Here is a 25,550-nt window from a genome sequence, read left to right as displayed (position 1 = left end):
ATATGTTTACTGCTGCTTATTTGTGCTTACACCTGCTTACTAGTGCCTTATTCATTATGACAGTGCCAGTTTGATTGAATGATATCTAGTTAGATATTTCATGCAATATTCATGTCGGTTTTATAGCAAAACGACATTCATTCCACATGGAAAATTATATGCGTTATTGTTGGGCTCAAACCGTGAATGTTTGCTCGTTAGGCGGATGCTCTAAACACTACACTATTGACATTTATGTTGATTCCGCATGTTTTTCTCTATTTGAATGAATTTGATGTGTAAGCTATGCTCGGCCGAGGGCAGCGACGTGAAAACACGCTGCGCTTTGCTTACACCTTCCATATTGCAGCAAATCAAATGTATAATAGGGACACGGGGAATCTAACTGTGAAAGTTCTAGGGACAGGGCTCAACATTCCACTACATGCTTGTGTGTTTACTACTCTAATTTGATTTTATTTCACTGTTCATGGACACTCTTGTATGCTTAGCATACATTTCGGTATGCACTGACACTGAATTACTGACTTACTATTACAGGCAGGCTCTACTAGTAGGCATAATAGGTTGTACAACTGTCGGAGCATGTTTACGCCTCCGTAGAGCACTTGTACACACCCCTGCACCCGCACACGTTTCCTGTGCACGTCGAGGGTGCGGCGGTGCACCCTCATACATATTCATATGGCGCTGCTGCACCATCTGTAGTGAGGACGCTCGGCGCAAGGCTAAAACCATCCTTGCGCCGAGCTTCTTGAATCCTGGGGAAGGTCTTTCAGATGAACAGAGAGAAAATGATGGGGAAAACAGCCTTAGGAGATCTGAATGAGAGATAGCTATATTTAAGGGGAGTACAGGGGAATACCCCACACTTTGAGAGTGCTAAGTCAGTAAACAAGTGGTCAAATGTACACCAGAGATTCTTGAAGACCACAAAGTTATCCGCACACTGAACTAAGTGATACTCTGACTATCAAAGTGGATAACAGAAGAGGGAAGATGGAGAAAAAACTAATTGCACCATAAACATATAGCAACAGCTTAATAAAACAGCACGCAGTTACACAAGTTACTCATTTAGGAACACCCAGGTTGAACAGCAGTAAAGTATTTTGCTCATTTTATTCAGCGATCCCTATATTTTGATTGTCTACACAGGTGTGCTTACACAAACACACACACACACACACACACACACACACACACACACACACACACAAACACACACACACACACACACACACACACAGTATATAGAACTGGTTTAATCATTTTCTGAATTAAATCCACAGATCTACATACATACAGATATACACATTACTATCTACTGCTACATTCTTTACTGCATACAGTTCTTGTACATATGTGTTAGTCTTCGCAATCTGCATTTATGTTACTGCCTACAAAATTAATCTGCTCTTGTATGTATTCTCAGAAAAAGCCTTAAATGTGTCTACTTGGATCAGTGCTTTACCCTGGTTAGCAAAATTAAATACATGAATAAATGAAACATCTTATATTAAACACTCTATATGGATCTAATGGCGCACACATCCATCACATAAGTCCTACTTAACCAAAGTACTATGGACTTACTAGGTCCAGTAATCAAATCAGCTTATAGGTAAACACATTTTGGTGATATTACACTGTGAAAGTAGATACCACGAGATTACAGTTTGTAATGCAAATGCAAAACTGAGTCGCATGAGGTACACACAATAACAACAACAACAGCAAATGAGTAAAGTGACCTTGTTGTCACAGTGCTGGATGGCTTACACAGACAACTCAATGAGGAGTCAGTTTTGCAAGTAATGAGATAAAGGTCACGGTTAGTGACACACGCAAACATTTCTTAGCTCCAGAGGGTTTCTATTTTCAGAAACAAAAGCCACAAAAATAACCTTTTAAAATTAAGCCAAAGACAAAAATGCCAGTCTCTACCATCTTCCTAGCTCTGCTGCCACATACAGAAACTGAAAAAGTGTCATACCTTATTGTGCAAAACATCCATTCAGAAAATTCCAAAACCAAGAACATATGATATACCATGTGAAAAGAAAACTCTTATCCTTCATTTGGGACTGTTCAACAGAGGGTAAATCTAGCAAATAGTGTCTGCCAGTAAAACAGGGAAGGCAAAAATGCAAACGTTGCATTCATCAATCATACAATTCATAGGCTCATGGGTCAATATTTGCCTGCTGTGCAACAGGACTATTAGTCTAGCTGCAATACCACAAACTGTATATATCAAATTCATACCTAGTTTGACCCCTTTCAATCAGGGTTTGCAGGGCCAGACCCAGGGTGTATTTATGACTCTCCAGCAATTTATCCAGGTTATGCTGAAAGAGGGTCAGGGAGATATTCTTCCTTTCATCCAAAGTCAGTCTATTCCATAAAAGAGGGACTCTCTGGGATATATATACATTTTATCAACAGCAGGTTCTATTTGACTTTCAGTGGAAGTTAAAATCTATTGAGTGACTTTTGAAGGTGTTATTAGATGTGGTTGCATAGGAATGGATTTTTCAAGGATCGGTAGGATAGACAGAGATCACATCTCAAGGGTCTGTTGGAAACAGGAAAAAGCTTTAAGAAAATACTATGGGTAGCTCAGGAAGTCATGTCCTTAATTATCTTAGTAAGCCCATCAAGCTGGGCCATATGCTTAGACAAGTATGTACCACAAGGGGTTTTATACAGCCTGATGAGGGAGGAGTAGAGAGGAATGAAAACTTCCTTACATCTGGAAGAAATAACCACAGAGAATAGTCAGGCAAGGTAAAAGGATTTCCTAATAACACTGGATACCTGGTATTCAAAGGACAGTTCACTGTCAATGAAGGTGCCCAGTCCCCATGGCTCAGTAAAGCTTCAAAGGGGTGTCATCTATGTTGTAAGTGCACAACACAATGCTGAATCTTCTTGGCATTTAGTTTTAGGGCATGGTCCAGGCACAATGTTTGATGCCTGTCAGTCCCCCTGAAGAAGCCAGATGGGGAGTTAATAACAATTCCAAGTCAGCCACAGGCCCTTAATGGCAACTTTGACATCACAGAAGTAAATACCAAACAGAAGTGGACCTGTGACTGATCACTGGGGACACCGCTGGTAACTACTCTTTTTGAAGAGAACATGACATCCACATTAACAAATTGGGCTCTCTCAGCTGGTTTACTATCCAGCAGGTAACATGCTGGTTTATATTTAGTTGGATTACTTGTCGACAATGACAGAATACGGTATGATATAAAATGTTTTGGTCACATCCAGGTAGGCAGTGTAAACCAATTTGCCAAAATGCAATCGATTACTGACATATTTAAAGAAGCCCACCAGGTTCAGGAAGCAGGCTCTGCCTTTTACAAACCCAAACTGGCTTGGGGCCATGGCTTGTAGGCTTTATATGCTCTTATTAATCAAGCTCCATAATGATGCATTCTACTGCTTTGCAAATATGGCTGTTGATGTGTATACGTCTACAGTTTCCTGGATCAGTAACGGACTCCTCCCTGTACAGAATGACTACAACAGTTCTCCATTCCTTTGGTGCGAATCAAATGGAGTGAAGAGGCTGAAGTTTAACAGGTTTAGTAGCGAGTCTACCAGTCAATGTCTGGTGCTGACAAGAAGGCAGCCTAACATGTGCTCAGGATCCATGCAGCAAGTGTTTTTTGGCTTTGGAGAGAGCGTTCAGGTCCTGCTCACAGGTGATCAAAGGAGTGCTGTGGGTATGCCAAAAATGAATTTGTCCACTACTATGCTAACTATATACTCAGGAGATGGTAAATGTTGTTATTTATTGGCTCTGAGCATTGCTGGGCATTATCTCTAAAGTTTCTGACATAGTTGATGAAACCATAGTTGTCCATTAGAAGATATGGCAATTCTTAGTTCAAATTTACTTTTGGAGGATTTGATTATGTTTCTGAGTTCTTTGTTGATGTTTCTGTGTTTACCTCTAGATGATTAGGTATTAAGTCTTATCATATAGTTTGTTTATATTAGGGTTCCACCATAAGAGTTTACGCCTGAATTTGGCATTGTATTTATGTCTTCTAGGGACAGCTGCCTTTATGCATGCTTTGATGTAGGTACAGAAACTAACAACAAATCTTGACAGCATGTGAGATGGGGTCAATGAGGTGAGGAGGATGCTTACATTTTATCAGGTCATCTGTTAGCTGGATTAGCTTTTTCTTAGAGTAGCATCTAAAGACAGAATGGTTTTGTGGTAAAGCAGGTTTTACCCTCTTAGTGAATGTAACTGAACAATGGTCACATTTGCCCAGAGACTTATTATCTGCAGATATTGAGAACAAAATGTCAGTATTGGTATTAAAAAAAAAAAAAAAAACAGGTCCAATATTTTTGAACCCCTAGTTAGCACTAGCATCAGAAGGTCTAGGGAGCTAGCATTAATGAAGTCCAGGAAGCGGTGGTGTAGGTTAGCCAGTTAAAGGAGGGACAGTTGAAGTCACGCAAGAGAACAGTGTTAGGGAGGGTTGTCAGTTTGTTTAGATAAACCACACTAGCTACAGGTGACACAGAAATGGTAAGGTAGATGGCTTTGATATAGGATGAAGTTTTATTTACCATGAAAAGGATATGGAGAAGTTCAAGATCACTCACTGTCCTGGTTTAAAATCTGAAGGTAAAATAACTTCTTAGGAATACAGACACACCCTCTAGAATAACAATGCCACTTTCCATATTAGTTCTGAAAGAGTAGTGGACACAAACCCTGCACTGCAGAGGTGCTATCACTGTTTTGAAATGTTTTAGTAAGTACACAGATGTCTACATTTTCAAGAGTTAAGAAAGCTAGCAAGGAGTGCAACTTCTTGTTTAGGCTTCTAGCAAGAAGCAGTTTTACCTTTATATAGCTTTGATTTTGATAAGTCATATAGGTAACTACATAGACTTTGCCTTAAAATGGCGTTATGGGGGAGGAAAAGGTCCTGGCCAATATACAGAAGCTATGAGCAAAGAGGTGCTACTCATCCCTAGCAAAGCACCCAGGGTTATTGAACATCTCCTCCCAGTCTGATATACTGGATCCTCTTAGTATGATACTAATAGGTACGCCAATAATTGAAGTCAGTCATCATTTGTTTGCATTGTGGTGTCATTCTTGGTGATGGTACAATACCAGTTTCATACCAATTCAGATGCATATTCTGAGAGCTCTACAATGTCTTTAGTCATATAATCAAAGGAAGTATGTCTCAAGTAATTCACTCCCACATGGGCAATGACCATGTCACATGTGTAGTTAAGTTGAAGAGATCAGAGGGCTGCAGTGAGACTGCATATCTTGGCACCTGACAAGGCAATTAGTCACTCTTTCTTTGTTCAACCTAGTGAGTAGTGCATCTGTCGTCTGACTACAAAGTTACATATGACTATGATGTTATCAGATATACTTTCTCATCCTTGCTGTCTTAAGGGCTTTCGTCTGCCAGCTGAGTGACTATTTTTGCAACTGTGTTTTCTGCACTGTGTATATTGTTTGCCAGTTAGTGTGATGTTCAGTGTCCTGTGTACCACACTTTCTTCTAGCAGGCCTTTGCAGTGTAGGCAAGACTTTTTTAAGTACCTCAGCAAAAGAAGGCTTTTTTGTTTCTCCAGGACATGGTGGGCATGGTTATGTGAGGTGGGTGTCACAACTGACAAAATGCTGGGTACAGTCTACAGTCATTGAAGAGAGGTTGGCCTCCAGTGTTAGAAGATACTTGGACTTCTCACATATGGAATCATTTATAGGAAAAACTAAACAGTTGTCAGTGAGCATGTGGCAGGTTCTTGAATTTACTCAATGTTCCTACTGCTGTCAGGCTGGTATTAGACTACAAGGTAAACTTATTTCACAATATTTAGTACCTGGAGAAGAAGGGTGCTAATGACGTGAATTTTTAGGAGGATTTATATATTACAACACTAGGATGAGTAGACTAGAGATTAGCAGTCGAAGGAGAAGAACTTTGCGGTTTCATCTATTAAAGCTCATTAGTACAAGCAGATGAGATGAGACTGTCAGGAGTCTCCAGAGACCATTTAATGTAAAGAGCAACACTGGTTGGCTGGGTGAGCACTCAGTATTATGGATCTATGGAATACAGTAAGGTGGTAAATGTATTTAAATAACTTCTGACATTTTGGTGCTTATTGACAAAAACAATGAAAGAGGTGAGGGGGGGACTTTATTACCATAGTGCATGGACACTGCACTGAGACCCTGGTGTTAACACATGCTAGTCAACTGCAACATACTTCAAACAGAAAATCACATTACATAATGTGAAGTAATGACAAAGGAGAACATCTTTCTGCATCAAAAAAACAAGGCAATGAACTTAAATTTGTTTTTTTTTTTACTATTCTTGACCATAGTACAGAAATAAAATATGACAGGTTACAGAAAGGAGATGCAGCTCAAACCATCTAAAATGCCAGAGATAAGAAGAGAAGCTGTAAATGGTGATGTCAAAACTACACTCTTTGAATGTTACTGAGCAATACAGCAATGATGAAAGGAAAACAAAAAGTGGTAGCAGCACACCTAGTGACTACAGTTACTTCTGTACAAACTTCCATCAGCTCACATCCCTTCCTCAGTGTGATGCCTTTCAAATACTTCTCATCACCCACCTTGACCACTGATAGAAAACTGCTGGGTATCTTATCACCATGCACCCAATGCAGGGATACTGGCAGGGGGCTCTCATACAGAGATAGCAAGCTTGAAGTTTGACTGTCATTATCCCATGAGAGTATTTCTTATCACACACACATATATACCTAGTTTACTTTTAAATTTATTCACTAGTCTTTACCATTTTGGAGAAGTGCATTCCAAAGCTGGGGCAGCCTCTTTGCAATACAACTACTCTATTTCAATACCATTATTACTGGCAATATTCAGCACAATATTATCTGATCTAGGTTCGGCAAGGAATAGTTTATGTTAAAAACACAGAATATCAAATTTGATGGAGTTTAACAGTGCTCTGAAAACAAGACCCCTCTCTAAGGGATTTATATGCCACTAAATGGTGACATTCCTCATATCCTTCTGGATAGGACTTTAATCATAAGAGTTTTCTTATTAATCTTCCTGCACTGTCTGAATGATCTGTATGTTTAGTATTAAAGCTGCAAAATTCAACATTATATTTTATTGTAGGGCAAATTAATGCAATATATAGTGAGATATGACTGTCCCTGATTTGGATAGGTAAGGCTTCAAATATCAAATGGAAATCTCAAGAAGTGTCTTTTTCTAAGGTGGATGCACTTTGGTCAAAGTTAAGTCTGTATCAACTATCATCTGTACCTCTCCAAGACAGAAGCTGTTTTACAAGTAGCATTTATGCTCATTTTGCTACATTTTTAAAAATAAAAGAGGTGTTACTATTATTTTATTTATTTATTTTTTATTTACATTTGTTGACCTGGAGTGTCCGACTGGATGTAGGTCCATTTTCAGCAGAGGCCCGGGGAGATAAGCTCCACAGTTAAAATAAACAGACAGTAGTTACATTGGATTACATATAGATTAACAGTTTAACATAGCAATTACTTACAACATATTTACAGATGAAGAACATAGTACATCAGTAGACAACTAGAATCTTTATCTGTGAAGTACATAACAGACATTAACAAATGTTACAATAAGAAGTTCCTGCTGTATAATAAGTACTAGGCTTATGAGCATCCGAGTTTGCTATAATCAAGGTAGTTAGTGGAGAGGAAGGAAAGGTAGTGGTTGGATGGGGGTGGGTGATATTAGAGTGGGAGTTGCAAGGGCATAGCCAGCATGTTTTTAGGTGCGCTTTTAGTAAAGTTTTGAAGTGGGTGCATGATGGTACGGAGGTAATTGTGGGTGGAAGGGAGTTCCATAATTTGGCTATGGTGCAAGAGAATAGTGCTTCACCAGCAGAGTTATTGGCTTTAGTGATCTGCAAGTGATTTTTGTTGCTGGATCTTAGTGGTCTGGTGGTGCGATAGGGATGGAGTAGATTCTGGAGGGATGGGACATTTAGAGGATGGTTTACTAGTTTGTGGGTGAGTGAGAGTTGATACCACTGAAGGAGGTGAGGGAGTTCAAACCAGCCCAGTTCAGCAAGTGAGAGAGAGTGGTGACTACGGTAGGATGCCACTGTGGCGAATTTGGCAATTTCTTTGTAGCAGGTCTCTAGCTTGTTTAGATCGCATTGCCTTAGGTTGGTATATATTGGAGAGGCATAAAGTAGGGTGGAGATAAGGTGGGAATTTGCTACTGAAATCTTTGCTGCTTTGGTGAGAAGTTGCTTATTTCTGTAGAACGCTCCTAGTTTTTTGTGGACTTTTTTATGGTCATGGATATGTGAATGTCAAATTTTAGTTTATTGTCTATTTCCACTCCTAGCAATTTGGTGTGTTCAGTTGGGTATATAGTGGTGTTGTCTTTTGCTGTGATGTTAAAGTGAGAGTTGTTTTGAGTATGTCTGGTGGGTTGGAAGATGAGTAGTTTAGTTTTGTTTGGGTTGAGTATTAATTGGGCATCGGATAACCAAGTTTCAACACAGGAAAAGGCTTCCTGTGTGACTTTTTGCAGTTTGGGTAGAGACTTGGCTGAGCAGATGATGATTGAGTCATCTGCGTATTGTATGAGTGTGCCATGTTTGGTGGCAGAGGCTAGATTATTGGTGTAAACAGAGAAGAGTAGGGGTCCAAGGATGGATCCTTGGGGAACCCCTATGGAGACAGGTAGATGGGGAGATATGTCATTCTGCCATACAATGGATTGTTGGCGGTCAGACAAGTAACTCTGAAACCAGTTGGTGACTGATTGAGAGAAGGATAGGTTACTGAGGACAGAGATACGTTGTTTGTGTGGGACCATGCCAAATGCTTTAGATAGGTCTAGGAAAGTAGCAGAGGAGAGATAGCCATTGTTTTTATGCTGAAGGATAGTATTAGTAAAGGAGAGTAAGGCAGTGGTGGTGCTATGAGTTTGGTCGGAAACCACGCTGAGTACTGGAAAAGAGGTTGTTAGTAAGGAGGTAGTCGAAGACCTGAGAGTGTATGCATCTCTCTAGTATTTTGGAGAGTGGAGAGAGAATAGCTATAGGGCGGTAATTGGTTAGTTCTGTGGAGGGTCTGCCTTTGAGGAGGGGAATTATATGTGATACTTTCCACAGTGTGGGAACAGAACTTTCTGACAGAGATCGGTTAATCAAGATGGATACTGGGTAGGCCAGAGCATCAGCTGTGATTTGTAGGTATTCACTTGGGAGGTTGTCTGCTGCTAGTTTGGTGGGTTTAAGTTTAGTTGAGAGTTTTTTTATATTGGAGGTAGGTACAGGAGAAAAAGAGAAGGCAGTGGGGAGATTACTAGTTGAAGGTGTGGGATGGAGGGGAGAGGGGTTGTGCTGTTTAGCTAGTGATAGTATGGTTTGGGTAAAGTGTGTGTTGAATGAGGTAGCAATATTTTCTGAGGAGTGAGTATTATTAATCAGGAGTATACCTTATCAACCCTTATTGTAGTACTCTCTCGCCTATGGATGATGTAAGTATATATCTAATTTTGCAGCCATCTCTACGTTTAGCAAAGAGCTCCTTCCCCTATTACGACATCATAAAAATTATTCCAGAGTAAGGGATCCAGTACAGAGCTCTGAGAGCTTTATAGTATACTGCGGGTCACATGAGCAGGGTAATGCTTATTTAGCTATTTAAGTTAATCAACTATGGTGGTGGGCCCCATATGGACTCATGTAAGTCACAGCCCAGAAATGCATCAGAGAAGATTCCCTTAAGAAAATTAAAAAACATGGTACTGAACAAGTTTACAATTTCTAACATAACTAAAGTAATTACATGCAAGTGAGAGAATTGCAAAATATGTTACAAAGCCTCCTATCTTGACATGATGTACTTAGGCAATAACCCACGGCTGAGTGTGGGTAATGCTGGATTTACCCATAGTCGGTGTGGTTTGGTCACGAGGGCAAAGCCTGAGTGACCAAACAAAGCCAACCGTGGGTAAATCCAGCATTGCCAAAACCCAGCCGTGGGTTATTGCTACTATACAATGACATTATTTAAGAAAAGAAATATGTACTTTTCTTAAATAATGTCTTTGTATAATGCCTCCGTGCTGCCCTTCTGTGGTTTTCCAGTATCCTGGGGCTTTTTCTGATGTACTGCGCATGTGTATAGGACTTGTGTTCCCATGCTTACGGAGTACATCAGAGCTGTGGAGAGGCAGCAACAGAGAAAGGAAGATCGCCATTGCTTTTTTTTTTAATTGAAAACAAAAAAAGAAAATCAGGAGACGTTTTACGTTTGGGAGAGCAGGTACTAATGGGAAAATGTCCAGGCAACCAGAGCTTTTTCAGTTAGTATACTCTCGGATTTACAACAAGCACTCTGGTTGGGCTGGCCAATCAGCGTGCTCATTTTTGAACTTTAATGGCCAGTCATCGTATAATCTTTACTTAATCACTGCTGATTCACTAAAGTAACATACATCTTGACATTTAGCTTACACTTGTAATCAATAACACTCCTATGAGTGGTGCAGTCTCAAAATCCATAGCTGATCTAGGTTGGTTGAATATACTTTAATACTTTGATCTAATTCAGCTTTAACATCTTAAAATAATGTAGTGAATGATCCCCTTGTGTTTTGGAACCACTTTCACTTGGTACCAAAACTGTGTACTCTGTCCCTCTGTTTGACTGTTATGTTTATAACCTATTGCATGTACAAACTTGATAACCATATGCCATATTTTACATTTACCATTACGTTGTGGAAATCAGGAAGGCACATCACAAATAATTAACTTTTAAAATGAGGTAGTCTTGCCCTTAACTAAGATACCTACTTAAAAAAAAAGTGAAGGTTGCACATGTTTGTTTTATAAAATAATAAAAAATAATCAAATAGCTCACAACTGACAGGCTCACTGTTAAATGCGATCTAGGCATGACAAGAAGTGTCATAAACATCTTCTACCACTTCATGTGATGACAATAGCTGCCTTTTCAGAAACATTTTAGTCAGTAAAGTGAGAACAACTGTTTAACTACTCAGTGTATTTCACTTAGTTTTCAAAAGGCACATTATCGTACCAGCACAAAGATCAGCCTATCACCACTACTGACATAAAATCTCCTGTGTTATTCAAGTGTACTGTTCTTGAGCTCCAGAGGTCAAATGTTTTTTTCTTTTAAGAGGCAGCGGTATAAAAGTACACTTCCTTTCCTTATCTCTAGCTGCAACCACCTCTCCCTTTTCCATCATGCTTACACATGCACACATTTCTTGAGCTAAATTCTCTATTTGCAAATCACACAATGCACACAACCACTACAGAAGTTGTCATAATGCAAGCATTTGGTCTTAACAAAAGTACACATTACACCATGCTAAACTATAACTATGACTAAAGTATAGTACATATGTTTTTTAAACATGAAAATGGACACAGTCACATATCCCCATATGTGTGTACATATGTACCTATACATATGCACATGCATACTTACAATCTACTGAAACAAATAGCAGACTAATGTCATGCTTAGATCGCATAACTAGGAAATGTCTCAAAACAGAAATGGTCATAAAATGAAAAACTATTTGAGAGAAATATAGCACCTTTTTGTATGCACAATTCAGTAGCCTGCTAATATACTTATACACAAAAATGGGTGGCTGGACAGATGAACAGACAGAATTATAGGTTCATAGGCTGGTACTAGGCTATCGGCCCTAGGGCCTATGCAAGCCTAGCCATAACAATTCCCTGGATATTTCTTCCCACAATATTTACTTCTCTGGACCCCTGTCTAGCAGGGCGACTGACATGATTCCCAGGGTGAATTTCCTAGCTCCCATCCAATCATCAAGGTTCCTTTTGAAGAGGGCCAATGAGGCACTCTGCTTGAAAAATGGCTGAGTGCTTTGTTTTCTATAAACTTTAAAATCAAAGTTTTAAATAAAATCCATTTGCTGGGCAGTTGTAAAAGTAAATATGAAATTAGCTTCACTGACAACTTTGAAGAGTGTTTATGGTAACTGGGGAGACAGCCAAATAATGGGATATCAGTATGGCTGGCAGGGGCTTGATTCATTACCCTACAGAAAGCCCCATTTGTTCACATACTGGGTCTGTTGGCTCTGATGGTGTATGCTGCAACAATACATAATTATTTGCCATTCTTCAGGTAAGTCAGACGTGTATTGAATGATGTCAGATAGAATAGCTTTTTCTAATGACAGAGAAGACATAGGTAAAAAATGAGATGTAGGTGTCCTACACGTATACAAGCCTCTGCTCACCCACACAAAATAATATGCTGTAGGCAGTAAAATTTCTGATTTTTGTATGAGTTGTGAGTTGTTAAACAAAAGCTGCTGCACCATTTATATTGCCTTTAATTGTTTTGCTTTATTCATTGTTCCATTTACTGCACTACACAATAAATTAATTACTAGGCCTGGATTATGTAATGCAGTCTAAACATCCACTTTAGTAGTCTAAACATGTTGCATTTTGGTGATGTATTTTTTGCAGTAACTTCTTTATAGCCTCCAGCAACTCAGAAGGGGTTGACATTTGTCAGGTCATACTGTCTGCATTATTTGGAGTGATGACCAGAACTATCTGATCTTCAGCATCTATTATGTAGTGACTATTGCATATTAATGTGATACAGTCTTCTCTATATGACTGGATTTTAAAAGTTCTCTGTATTTATTTAAAACTTTTACTCTGACAGTTAGCACAAAGAATGATACATAGAGAGATACAGCTTATTTAAAACAAAACAGCTCCTGCTGACCAACTTTTTAATGAAGTGAAAACTTAAGCTGCTAATGAACAACAACTTAAAACACGCAAGCAGAAGAATATAGATTGGTTAATGTTTTTGTATTCTTGTAACTGCATCTCTGCTGTCTCTTCTTTTCTCACCTGTGTTCAAGGCTATAATGATGCTGTCTTAACCCTCTGTGTTAAACATCTCTCAAAATACTTTGAACAGAGCACATATCAAACTGTTTTAGAAGTTCTTAAAGATATGTTTTACTTACAGAATGTTTTCCTTTAAAGTAAAAATTGGACTTAGAAATGTTGCTGATGCTGACCTGAAAAAAACAAGAAGCAGAGCAATCAGTAGCAATTTAATGTAATAAACAGGTTTCAATTCTTCATCTATAAATGAATGACACACAGGTTTGTTAGCCCATTTATAAAGCAACATGATGGGATTCATACAGAATTACCTTCAATATAAGTGATTAACTGAAGTTTAAGCTATAAACTGTATTACGGCAACAACTCACTTAAAACGGATAGCACCTCATTATCAGTTTCACCTCTTTTAAACCAATCTTCCCATCCATTTTACAGCAAATAATCTGGGATGACAAGTTTTGCATCAAGGAAAATTTAAAGTACAAGTCTGGCATGCTACATTGTTTTACATTACCACAACATAATTCCTCATTGGTTTACAGTGACAATAAAATAGGTCCATGAGTTTTTTTACATCACATTTTATTTTTTAGAATGAATACAGAAAAAAATAACAAAAATCACGTAACAGTTTTAGTACAATTAATTATCAGTGCTCACAGGGAATAATGCATATCAGAGTATCAGAAGGATATGTTGGTAAAGTTTTCTGGAAGCAACATCATCAATTAAGATGGGAGATAAAGCTATATTAATGAAGACAGTACAGCTGTATAAGTAAACTTGCCATAACAGTAGATGTTGAAATAATCACTGCTGCATTAGCCTTAGCTATATAGGTTATACCTTGCCAAGGATACTTCCAAAACGTCAGGGTACCTTCAATGCTCATAAACTGTCAAGTAGCTTGAGATGAGATGACTTAAAGACAGCTTTGGGAGAGAAAAGCCTGTGACATCCCCTCTCTGGGCCAGTAACCAAGGAGCCTGAATCTACACCACTGTCACTGGAGAGGGACATAATTTGGAAGAAAAATAGGTACATCCATTATTTCCAGATGCATCTCTCTGCATTGTGCACAATTTCCCTTAAGAGCACACAGGGAACACACTCAGTCTGGGGTTTGGGTTTCTCTCTCTCCAGCTCCCCAGTAAGACTCCCCACTGACACAGCTATAGAGTTGAGTCCACCGCCAAGTGTCCAGGCCAAATCCTCCATTCTCTCTGTAAACCAGTGCTCTGTGACCCTGCTCCAAGCAGCTGGCATGCACTCTCTGAGATCTGATTTGCACGCACGCAAACACACACACACACACACACCTGGGAAAGGCTGGCACAGGTTTACTAGCTATGCCCCTCTGCCAAGACTATAAGGTATTTACTGTCACCAGGCATTCTAAAGCCATTTCTCTAAAGGTTCTTCCAATGGTACCCAATTATACTGAGTGAAATATTAATACAATTTGTAGTGTTTTGACCAATGTAGTAAGGCTTTCAGAAGTGGCCACAGATTCAATAAACAGATAGGAGTCCTCTCAAAGGTAAAAATATTCTCTAAAGGACCAGCCATAATGAAAAACTTAAATATACTTAATAATACATAATAAAAGAACATGGAAATACTAGATATCTATTTACAATAAACACCAGAGTTTTGATCACAGGAAATATTTAAAAAACACAAATTAATAGATTAACGCAGATACAGAAAAACAGTACTTAACTAATCTAACTATATTTTCCTGACTGATCTAAAGAATTACTACTCCCTTATCACTAACTAGAACAAGGCAAGATGAAGTAGGTGAAGGGTCCTCCTCTGTCAGATTCCAAAAACAGAGTGCTCTGAGACTTCAGACTCATATAGTACTAAAAACATCATTTTAGTGATAGATTACAGAATGATAATCACATACATCTGGTCATACGACTTCTGGCTCCTATACTACCCCCTTGGCTAGAAGCTGCCATGATTTAACACATATGTGTCAATACCACCCATACATAAAGCTTTGCTAAGATCTGTTGCAGCTTCTTGAAGTTGTAAAAAAATTTCAAAATTCTACTCTTCCAAAGCAGCAACAATACAGAAGGCTTCCTAGTACTTTTTTCCCAGCCATTTTTCCTCTGGCTGCAATCAGAACTGTAGGATACAATTTTTATGGCCTAAATTCAGTAATTTCATTTCTTACTATTTTTCAAATTTAGCTGGACTGAGATTAATCTTTTCTCTTCCAGTATCTTCTGTTAACATATACATATTTCCTCAGTTACCACAGTATAGAGCTGAATCCTCAGCCAAGTGTCCAAGCCAAATCCTCCACCACTCTCTCTGTGAAACCAGTGCTCTGTGTCCCTGCCCCAAGCAGCTGACACACACTCTTTGAGATTTGATTTGCACATACACACACACACACACACACACACACACACACACACACACACCCTTGGGAAAGGATGGCATAGGTTTACTAGCTATGCCAAGACTATATGGTAGTTACTGCCACCAGACACTCCAAAGCTGGCTACTCTAAGGCTCTTACAAGGGTATCCAATTATACTGAGTGAAATTAATATTAATACAAATGGCAATGTTCTGACCAGTGCAATAAGGCTTTCAGGAGTGGCCAAAGAGTCACCAAATAGATAGGAGTACTCTCAAAGGTTAAAACATTTTCTAAAGGACCAGCCACAATGAAAAGTGCAAATATATTTAATAATAAAAGAACATAAAATACTAAATATTTATCATAAACACCAGAGTTTTAGTCACCAGAAATATTAAAATGACACAAATGAATATAGTCACACAGATAAAGAAAAACTGTACTTAACTATTCTCACTATTCTTTTCTGACTGATCTAAAGAAATACTATTTCCTGGCCACTTACTAAGGCAAAGCAAGATAAAGTAGGTGAGGGGTCCTTCTTTGTCAGGTCCAAAAACAGACTGCTCTGAGACTTCAGTCGCATCTAGTATTAAAAAACATAATTTAGTGATGGATTACAGAATGAGGTCGCATACATCTGGTCATATGACCTCTGGTTTACATACTACCCTTTTGGCTAGAAGCTGCCAGGATTTAGCACATATGTGTCAATAATTTCCACACATAGAGCTTTGCTAAGATCTGTTGCAGCTTCTGGAAGTCATAAAACAATTTCAAGCTTCAATCCTTCCAGAGTAGCAATTAGTTCACTGCTAAAGACAATACAGAAGGCTTCTTAGTACTTGTTTTCCCAGACATTTTGTCTCTGGCTGCAATCAGAACTGTAAGATGCAATATTTACAGCCTAAATTAAGTAATTTAATTTATTACTATTTTCCAAAGTTAGTTGGACTGACATTAACCTCTTTTCTTTCAGTATCCTCTGTTAGCATATATACATTTCCTCAGTTATCACAGTATAGTCTAAAACGTACATTTCTTTTCTGTCCAGTAGGACACACGGTTAATACATTTTTAACTCAAGCAACTTTACAAATACATTTTCAGCACACCCATCTGTACAAATCAGTTTGATATACAATTTTTTACAAAATTCCAGCGAGCTGTGCTGGCATATGTTACACATCAACTGCCCTACATCTCCTGGCATAGCTGGCAATACCTCACATCATCACAAAGTCCTTCAAAGCTTTCCTGCGAACAGAGAAAGGAAGGCTCAGCTGTGAAAGGACAATGATAGTAACAACAAAAAATAAATGTCCAACCCTAGCATAAAAAGCACACCAAAAACAAAGGGATGGAGTGGCAGTAGTGATAATTCAAACATCTACTGTTATGGTAAGGTCATCTTACACAACTATACTACATTCATCATACTGATCAATGATGCAGTAGCCTTAGCTGTAATGGCAGATTACCTTAGCTAACTACATTTAGGAGGGGAAAGGAGTAGAGACCAGGAGCACATGGAGAACAGTCATAGCAAAGTCTGATCTGTACTTACAGAAGGAATCAAGTTTATACCGTTTTGTAAATGTATGTACAAAGGACAAGGTAACAGCTTCTGGAATACTTCTAGAATCCAGTCCTTTCCAAAAAGCATCAGATGAAGTCAAGGCCCTATTAGAATGTGCCTTGACTCTGCCTGTAATAGTTTTGCTATTTTGAGTATGGCAAAAAGTAATAACCTAAAAAGTACAGTTGTGTACACTTACCATAAATGTAGATGTTCGAGTGTATTCACTATTGCAGTCCTCACATATGCATTATCCACCTCCTGGTAGCCCTCAGTCGTCCCAAATACCAGAGTCCTTGGTATATGATGTCAGCTGCCGCCGGTTGTAAAACTGATGTCAGTACGTCAGGTATAAAGGGAGGCAGCCAACACCATTTCCTCAGTTTTTCTAGCCTTAACTGTCAGAAGTCCCCAAAAGAAGGCTAATCCAGGAATGGTTGCACCCTGGACACGTCATACAAAAAATAAAAATCCACAGTCTGTGCCTTAGGGAAAAAAGGGGGAATGGAGGGTGGGAAACCAGGACTGCAACAGTGAACACACTCGAACATCTACATTGATGGTAAGTGTACACAATCGTGTTTCACTGCTGCAATCCTCACATATGGGTTGATTCCCAAAGCCCAGTAAGAAGAAAAAGGGGGGAGGAAGGATCACAGTTTAAGGATTGGCAAGGAGGCCCTGAAAAACTGCAGAGGCAAAACCAGCCCTGGATTTAGAAAACAAAGGTAGATTGTAATGTTTTGTGAAAGTATGGACAGAAGACCAAGTAGCTGCTTCTAGAATGTCCTTAGTAGGCACACCTCTCAGAAAGGCTGCAGACGTAGATGCTGATCTAGTAAAATGGGTCCTAATACCCTGAGGGGGAACCTTCCCATGCTGCAGGTAACAAAAGTGAATACAATGAGCAATCCATTTGGAGATGGTTTGTTTTGAAATAGCTTTATCCTGAGTCCCAGAAGCAAAACTAACCAATAACTGTTCATATTTTCGAAATGATTTAGTAAAATCTCAGCTGTCTATGCACATCAAGAGAGTGCAGAATCCTTTCCCCTTTATTTTGGGGATTGCTGAAAAATGTAGGCAGGTGAATAGACTGGTTAAGGGTTAAAGTGGAAACTACCTTAGGCATAAAGGAGGGATTGGTTCTCAGAGAAACCCAATCTGGGTGAAAAATAATGAAAGGTTCTACTGCCATTAAGGCTTGTAGCTCAGATACCCTTCTAGATGAAGTAATAGCTAAAAGGAAAGCAGTCTTCCAGGACAGAAACTTCAAATCTGCAGAGGCAGCTGGTTCAAAAGGGAGGCAGAGTAAGTTTTTCCAGGACAAAATTAAGATCCCAAGCAGGAGTAGGAGCTTTTCTGGGAGGTCTAAGATTACTAGCTCCCCTCAGGAACTCTTTCATCAGGGGGTGAGAAAAAAATAGGTTGCTCAAAAGAACAATGAGCCGAAATTGTATATTACAGTATATTACATGGCAGAGGCAGCTGGTTCAAAAGGGAGGCAGAGTAAGTTTTTCCAGGACAAAATTAAGATCCCAAGCAGGAGTAGGAGCTTTTCTGGGAGGTCTAAGATTACTAGATCCCCTCAGGAACTCTTTCATCAGGGGGTGAGAAAAAAATAGGTTGCTCAAAAGAACAATGAGCCGAAATTGCTGAAGCGCGAATTTTGATTGAAGAAAAAGAAAGTCCACCATTAAGCAATCCTGCTAGGTAGTCAAGAATGAGTGAAAATGAAGGATGAGAAGAGTCTTCTCCTTTAGCTAGCATCCAAGAGCAAAATCTCTTCCATTTATTTGCATAGGATTTTCTTGTGCTAGGCCTCCTGGCCTCATGAAGAACTTCAACCACCTGTTGGGAAAGATTTAAGGTATTAGCCAGGCAGTTAAATGCAGTTTGAAGATGAGGATGAAGGAACTTTCCCCCTCCCTGAACCAACAGATCTGGTACCAGTGGAAGATGCCAAGGCTGATCCTGGGAAAGGCTACAAAGGAGGGGATACCAATGCTGCCTGGGCCAATCTGAAGCTATCAGAATAGCCTTTGGTTTTTCGTCCCTTATCTGTAGCAGCACTCTGGGAAGAAGAAGCAGAGGAGGGAATGCAAAAACTGAGAGATGTGTCCATGGGAAGGACAAAGCATCCACCCTCCAAGCTTTGTTGTGAAACTCCCTGGTGCAGAAGGTTGGAAGGAGATGATTGGTGTGAAAGGAGAAAAGGTCCACTTGTGGGATGCCCCAATGATGAGTGATGCAATGGAAAATGTCCCTGTTCAGTTGCCACTCGTGAGGATCCAGAACATGTCTGCTCAAATGATCCACCAAGGAGTTTAGCCTCCCTGGAAGATAGTGGGCTATTAGATGCAAGCCCATGGATGCTGCTATGGACCACAGTCTTATGTTTTGTCTGCACAAGGGGTAAGAGCAAGCCCCCCTTGCTTGTTGATGTACCACATGACTGTGGTATTGTCTGTCCTGATTAGCAGATTCCCAGGGTAGAGTAGGTGCTTGAAAGCCAGCATGGCCTGCTGCACTGCCATCAATTCTTTTAGGTTTATGTGCAGATGAATCTGCTGGGTGCTCCAAGTCCCCTGTATGCCCCTGCCCTCCAGATGAGCCCCCCATACAACATCTGAGGCGTCTGTGGTGACACTCTGGCTTGGAGACGGTGGGTGGAAAGGCAGACCTTTGTTCTCAGAACAAGCTGTCGCCCACCAGAGGAACTCTATTTGTAGACAGGGAATCAGGGGAAGAATCAAGTCTAAGTCCTGTGTGTGTTGACACCAAAGATTCTTGAGGTACCACTGAAGTTTTCTCACATGCAGCCTTGCATATGGGATCATCAAAATACATGAAGCCATGAACCCCAGTGCTTTCAGGAATTGGCTTGCAGAGAGCTGGGTCAAGCTTGTCAAGTTCATGAAGTAAGCAGAAAGATCTTCTTGCTTCTGTTGAAGGAGGAATAGCATCTCGGTGGCTGTATTCAGATTCACTCCCAGGAAAACAATCTCCCTTGAAGGAACCAACTCTGACTTCTTTTCGTTGAGAGTGTAACCCAAAGAGGTGAGAATGTTCTTCACAAAATCCAAATCCTTTTCTAGTTGTTCTGGGGAGTTTGCTTGAATGAGACAGTCGTCCAGGTAAGGATACATTTGAATGTTTCTCTGCCTGCAAAAAGCAATGGCTGGAGCCAGGCAATTCGTAACAACTCTGGGAGCAGTAGATAAGCCAAAGGGCAATGCAGAGAATTGAAAGTGTTGCTCTCCAGCCCTGAAGCGAAGGAACTGCCTGCAACTCCCCCTTACTGGGATGTGCAGATAAGCCTCCTAGAGATCAAAAGTTACCAACCATAAATCCTTGCCCAGCATTGGTAGTAATTGTTGAAGGGTGAGCATCTTGAATTTGGGAATCACCAGAAAAGTGTTTAGAATGGACAGATCCAGAATAGGGCGCCAGGTGCCCCCTTTCTTGTGTACCAGAAAAAGCCTTGAATAAAAACCTAGGCCTGCCTGATTTGCAGGAACTGGCTCTATGGCCCCCATAGTCAGTAGAGAAGAAATTTGAGTTTCTACCTCTGCCTTGAGAGTTTTGGGTATGTCTGGGTACCCTTGTAAAACAGGGAAGGTGTGAAAGTAAAACTTGTAACCTTGGTTTACTATACTGAGCACCCATTTGTTCTCTGTGATGGTAGACCATACCTCTGCAAACCTGGCTAACCTTCCCCCCAAAGGAAACCCAGGGTCCACAGAGGTAGGCACAAGAAGGCCGGAGTCATTGAGAATGCTTGCTTTGGGAAGCTGGCTTAGAACTCCCCGATTTAGCAGAAGAAGAATGCCAATGTTTAGCCCTTTGAGAGGCAAAAACCTGCCCTCTGGAAGATCTGAAACCCCTAGGCCTAGAGTGACCCTGCTTGCCAGGATCAGGGAAGGAACAATTCTTGGAAGGATAATGCCTACTAAACCGAGGAGGCTGAACCTGAAGGAAATCTTTTACAGCTTGCATAGATTTTGCCTTATCCTCCAACTTTTTTAGTACCTCCTCAGCCTTATTACCAAAAAGATTGTCCTTGTGCAAAGGAACATCCAGCAATTCAGATTTAACTGGCTCAGAAAGAGACTGCTCCCTGAGCCAAGCATGCCTTCTAATTACGGAACCAGTGGCTGCTGCTCTGCAGGAAGCCTCCAAAGTGTCAAAACCACACCACAATGAAGTGGATGCTTATTAGCTAAAGTGGCAGAATTCAGTAAGTGTTGTAAATCTTTGTTTTCTGTCATGGAAGGAAAATCACCAAGTTTAGCCTTAATAGCCTCCAACGTATGCTGCTGATACTTAAGCACGTGAAAAAGACAATTCACGGATCTAATGGCAAGAGGTGCAGAAGTATAGACTCTTTTACCCTACCTGTCCAAGACCCTAGATTCCTTATCAGAGGGCACAGGGTTTCTAGCAATAGTAGCCTTAACACCCTTGGGGCCTTGAGACATGATTTCGGGATCAGCAGTACGGTTTCTAAAAAGGAATTGATGAGATTCAGGAACCCTGTAATATCTATCTGTTTTTCTGGGGGCAGGAGGAACAGAAATAGGAGTTAAAGAATTTTCCATGAAAACATCATCCGCAACTTCCAAAACTGGAGGTATAGCCAGGGGCCTATGCTGTGGCAAATCTAAAAATTGCCTTATTCTTTTCTTAAACTGTGGAAAATCCTGACATTCCCATTTAAAATGCTCCCTAAGAGTATTCAAAGTACCCCACAGGAAAAATCTTCTGGAGGGGAGGCAGAAGGGATAGAGACCTCAGCATCAGAATCCTCAAAGCCAGAAAAAAGTTGAGAATTTCCTTCTTCACCAGCAGACGTACTGGAACTCTCAGAATCTGAGACAGACAAAATATCAGGAGAAAATTCCCTAGCCCTCTTTGAAGGGGGGATGAGAGCCCCTAATTAGGGAAATAAGATCACCAGCGATCTTTATCAACTGGGACTGAGGTACAGGGGGGGAGGTAGACACTTGCTTGTGAGTAGGTTTGCAACTGGAAGGTTTACTAGCAATTTGGAGGGACTCGGGAGCCTAGCAACTGCAGAATTCTGAGCTAAGGTAGTCGGCCTGGTTCTGGTCTCATGTTGAAAAGAAGAGACGTCAGAAGTAGGTGCCTGCAAAGTGGCTCCAGACCCATCTGAGGTGGCAACAGGAGGAAGGTCTGAAGTTGAAATAGCAGCCTTTATGGAGGACTCCATAAAGTCTCAGCAGAGGCTTGTGGCTGAAAATCTGTGGACTGCAGGGGCTGCAAAAGCACCTCACTGACTACCGCTGTGTTAATGACCAATTTCACTGGTGCGTCATCTATAGATCTAACCCTAGGCCTGTCGCGGTCCTTGTCTTTGCATTTCCTAGGAATATCCGAAGTTAGGAGACCAGAAGACGCCATACCGACGAACGTCGGCCTGACTCCGAAATGCTTATACAAAATCTTAACTCTACAGCGTATGGTACGCGGGTTAAAGGATGCACAGAGATCACAGTTATGGACGTCGTGCTCAAGGCCCAAACAAGTTATACAATAGGAATGGAAATCACAGTGCGGAATCTGTTTTCCACAGGCAAGACAGTTATTAGCTTTATCTGACATTCGTTAAAGCAAGTAAAGAGGATCCCCAATGGGGTACTTATCTGAAGGCATCTTCAACTTGGTAGTCGGAAAGCAAACGAAGGTAAACGGCCGACTGGCACTAGTGTGAATTGCATCTGCTTCAGGCTCTGTGGCAAGAAAGACCGAGGAAATGGTGTCGGCTGCCTCCCTTTATACCCGATGTATTGACATCAGTTTTACAACTGGTGGCAGCCGACATCATATACCAAGGACTTTGGGATTCGGACAGACTGAGGGCTACCGAGAGCCGGATAACCCATAGGTGAGGACTGTAACAGTGAAACACAAAGAACATCAACAATTTGGAAATAGTCTGTTTTGACACAAGTTGAACCCTCTTCATATCTTCACAAGAAAGAAACAACTATATAAAAGATTTATTTGTGTCAAGATAGAAACTAAGTATGTTGTCTGTGGATATCCAAGGTCTAGAGCATCGTTTCTCTCTTATTTTTAGGTTCAAGAAATAAATGGAGATAGATGGTTTGACTTAAATTAAACTCGGATACCACTTTAAGCATAAAAGATGGTTTACTGCTCATAGAAACGATGTCCTTATGGAAAATGAGATAAAGTTTGATTCTCACCATAACGGTTGCAACTTACTTTTCTAGCAGAGGTCAGAGAAATCAGTGAAACTGTCTTCCATGTTAACAATTTCAAGTTGGCCAGGTTAGTTGGGACAGGGAGAGAGACTGGGAAACCAGGATTTAAGGATATTTGTTGTCTCCACCAACTAATTTCTCTTCTGACAACCTGCCAGCACAAAAATTTAAAAAGACAAAGGAAGTTGTCAGTGGGACCAAAGAGATGTCAGATACCACTGTATCTTCCTCATGTGGAATTTTACTAGGGGTATCATAAAAATCAAGGATGCTATGAGATCCAAAATCCTGAGGTTTTCCCTCTCAGCGAATGAAGCCTGAGTGGAAAACCTTAGAAAAAGATCTATATAACTGTCCATTTTTTTTTATGTGAAAGAAAACTCTTTGAACTGAGGTGTCTAGCTGACATCCCAGGAACACAATCCCATGTGAAGGAGAGAAAAAAGACTGCTGAATGTTCTGTCTGAATCCAGCATTTGTTAGAGAGCTCTCAGCCATGTAAGAGCTTCTTGACACTTTGAAAAAGACTCTGCAAGGATAAGTAAGTTGTCTAAATATGGAAAAATATGGATACCCTGTAGCCTGCAGTGAGCCTCAACTGGAGCTAGACACTCCTGGTGCATTCACACAGAATCTTAAGAAATGCATGAAGTCTGGATGAATAGGGATGTGATAAGCATCTTTTAAATCTAGTATTACAGGAAACCTGAATGAGGAAAAAGAGGTAATGGGTTGTGAAGTGACATCATTTTGAATTTGGGCACCATCACAAACAGGATTAGAAAAGATCGATCCAGAACTGGTATCCAAACATTTTCTTTCTTTAGCACTAAAAACATCCTTGAATAGAAATCTTTCCCCCACCTGGGAAGGAGAAACTGGTTCTATCTTACCCTGGCAGGTATGCGACAAAGGACAAGTGGACATAAGAGAGTCTGGTCTGGTGGATGAGGAATTACCCCCTGGAAAGAAGGAATTTCCAACCACTCCTATCTGCAGCGATGATGAATGATCTTTAGAACCCATTTATCTGAATCGATGTGCTGCACAAGAGAAAAGTGGAGAGTTAGACTTTCTGGAAGGGAAATGGGGCTGTCAATGTGGGAGAGAGGGGCAAGTTCCCTTAAATAGTCATTCTGATACGATGGGCTGTCCTTGGTTTTAGGAGGTTACAGAATTATTTTTGGAACCACTTTGCCATTTCTTCTTAAATGTCTGTTTACCTGTGTTTTGTTGAGCCTGTTTATACACTCGTAGGTAATTACTAGGGTAGCTGCCCTTTCAGGAAATTTTAAGCCTAGCCAATTTTCCCTTTTGTCTTCACATTAAACTATCCCATTTGGTGAAAGATTGGCCTTACCCATCCCATGGTCAATAATTATACATTATCCCTAATGAAAATAAATGTGATCATACCACAGCTAATTTGTGGGGTCCCACACATGGGATAAAATATTCATGAGTTGCCTCGGCCCGTTAGTAAATGGGAAGTTGTGGAGTAAATTTTCTGTTTAGATGCATAGATCCAAGTTGTACGTGAAAATGGACAGGAGTGAACTTTGTTTTATGTGGATGAAGAGTCTGTTCCAGAGCAGTGGTATCCTCTGCAAGCTACACCTGTCCCTCCAAACCATTTTGATGTAAGGCTATTTTGTTAATGTGGTAGTTTCCTTGGATAGATGACTTCCAAAAGGATATAATAAAGCATTTTCTGACATTTAGTTTTTCAATCCATGATTTTGGCAACAATTATTCATTCGGTTTACTTTATTTTCTTGCTAAACCTGGATGAGTGGTAAGAGAATCCCATATAAAATGTGCAAAAGGAGGGCTGAAAAATCTTAGAGATTTCGCTCCCTTTATCAGATTACTCAATTCATTACACATTTGATTACCTCTGCAGAAGAGAGGCTAACAACTAAATCTCTATACAAATGAAATGTATAATCTCATTTTTATCATGGTCTAACATGTTCTTTGAACACATCCAGGCAAACTTTCGTATAACAGTACCAGTGGCCATAGCCCTGAAAGTAATATCAACTGAGTCTTACACACACACACTGTAAACAACGAGCAGTGGCTTGTACAATACAAGGACCTAAATTATTTAAAGTAGATTGTTCTTCAGAAGAAGAAATTACAGGCATTCCTTACACTTTCACAGTTAGTCATAACAAACTTTAACAAATTAAAGTTGCAGAAGCATAGACTTTTCCCGCTATACTTATCAATAATCTTCCCACCCTTATCAGAAAGAGTAGGAGTGGAATTAAGTAAATGTTTACCAGCAGCACCATGAGGTAAAGATAGTGCTGCAGGAACAAGTTTGGGAAGATGTGTATAAA

General features: G+C 40.2%; 1 protein-coding gene across 2 annotated transcripts in view; it reads right to left on the bottom strand.

Annotated features, from left to right (window-relative positions):
* Positions 1-25,550, bottom strand: part of LOC122802908 (protein Atg16l2-like) — a 1,475,787-nt gene that overhangs the window by 667,965 nt on the left and 782,272 nt on the right. For both annotated transcript variants that reach the window (XM_044072730.1, XM_044072731.1), the window contains exon 8: positions 13,103-13,156. In XM_044072730.1, coding sequence (XP_043928665.1) covers positions 13,103-13,156 — 54 coding nt within the window. The remainder of the gene's footprint in view (positions 1-13,102; positions 13,157-25,550) is intronic.

Source organism: Protopterus annectens, chromosome 5.part0 (genome assembly GCF_019279795.1).
Source record: "Protopterus annectens isolate FY-2018-M chromosome 5.part0, PAN1.0, whole genome shotgun sequence".
NCBI classification, from domain to species: Eukaryota; Metazoa; Chordata; order Ceratodontiformes; family Protopteridae; genus Protopterus; species Protopterus annectens.
Note: the sequence above shows the minus strand (reverse complement) of the source record. Positions and strands in the feature narration are given on the sequence as shown.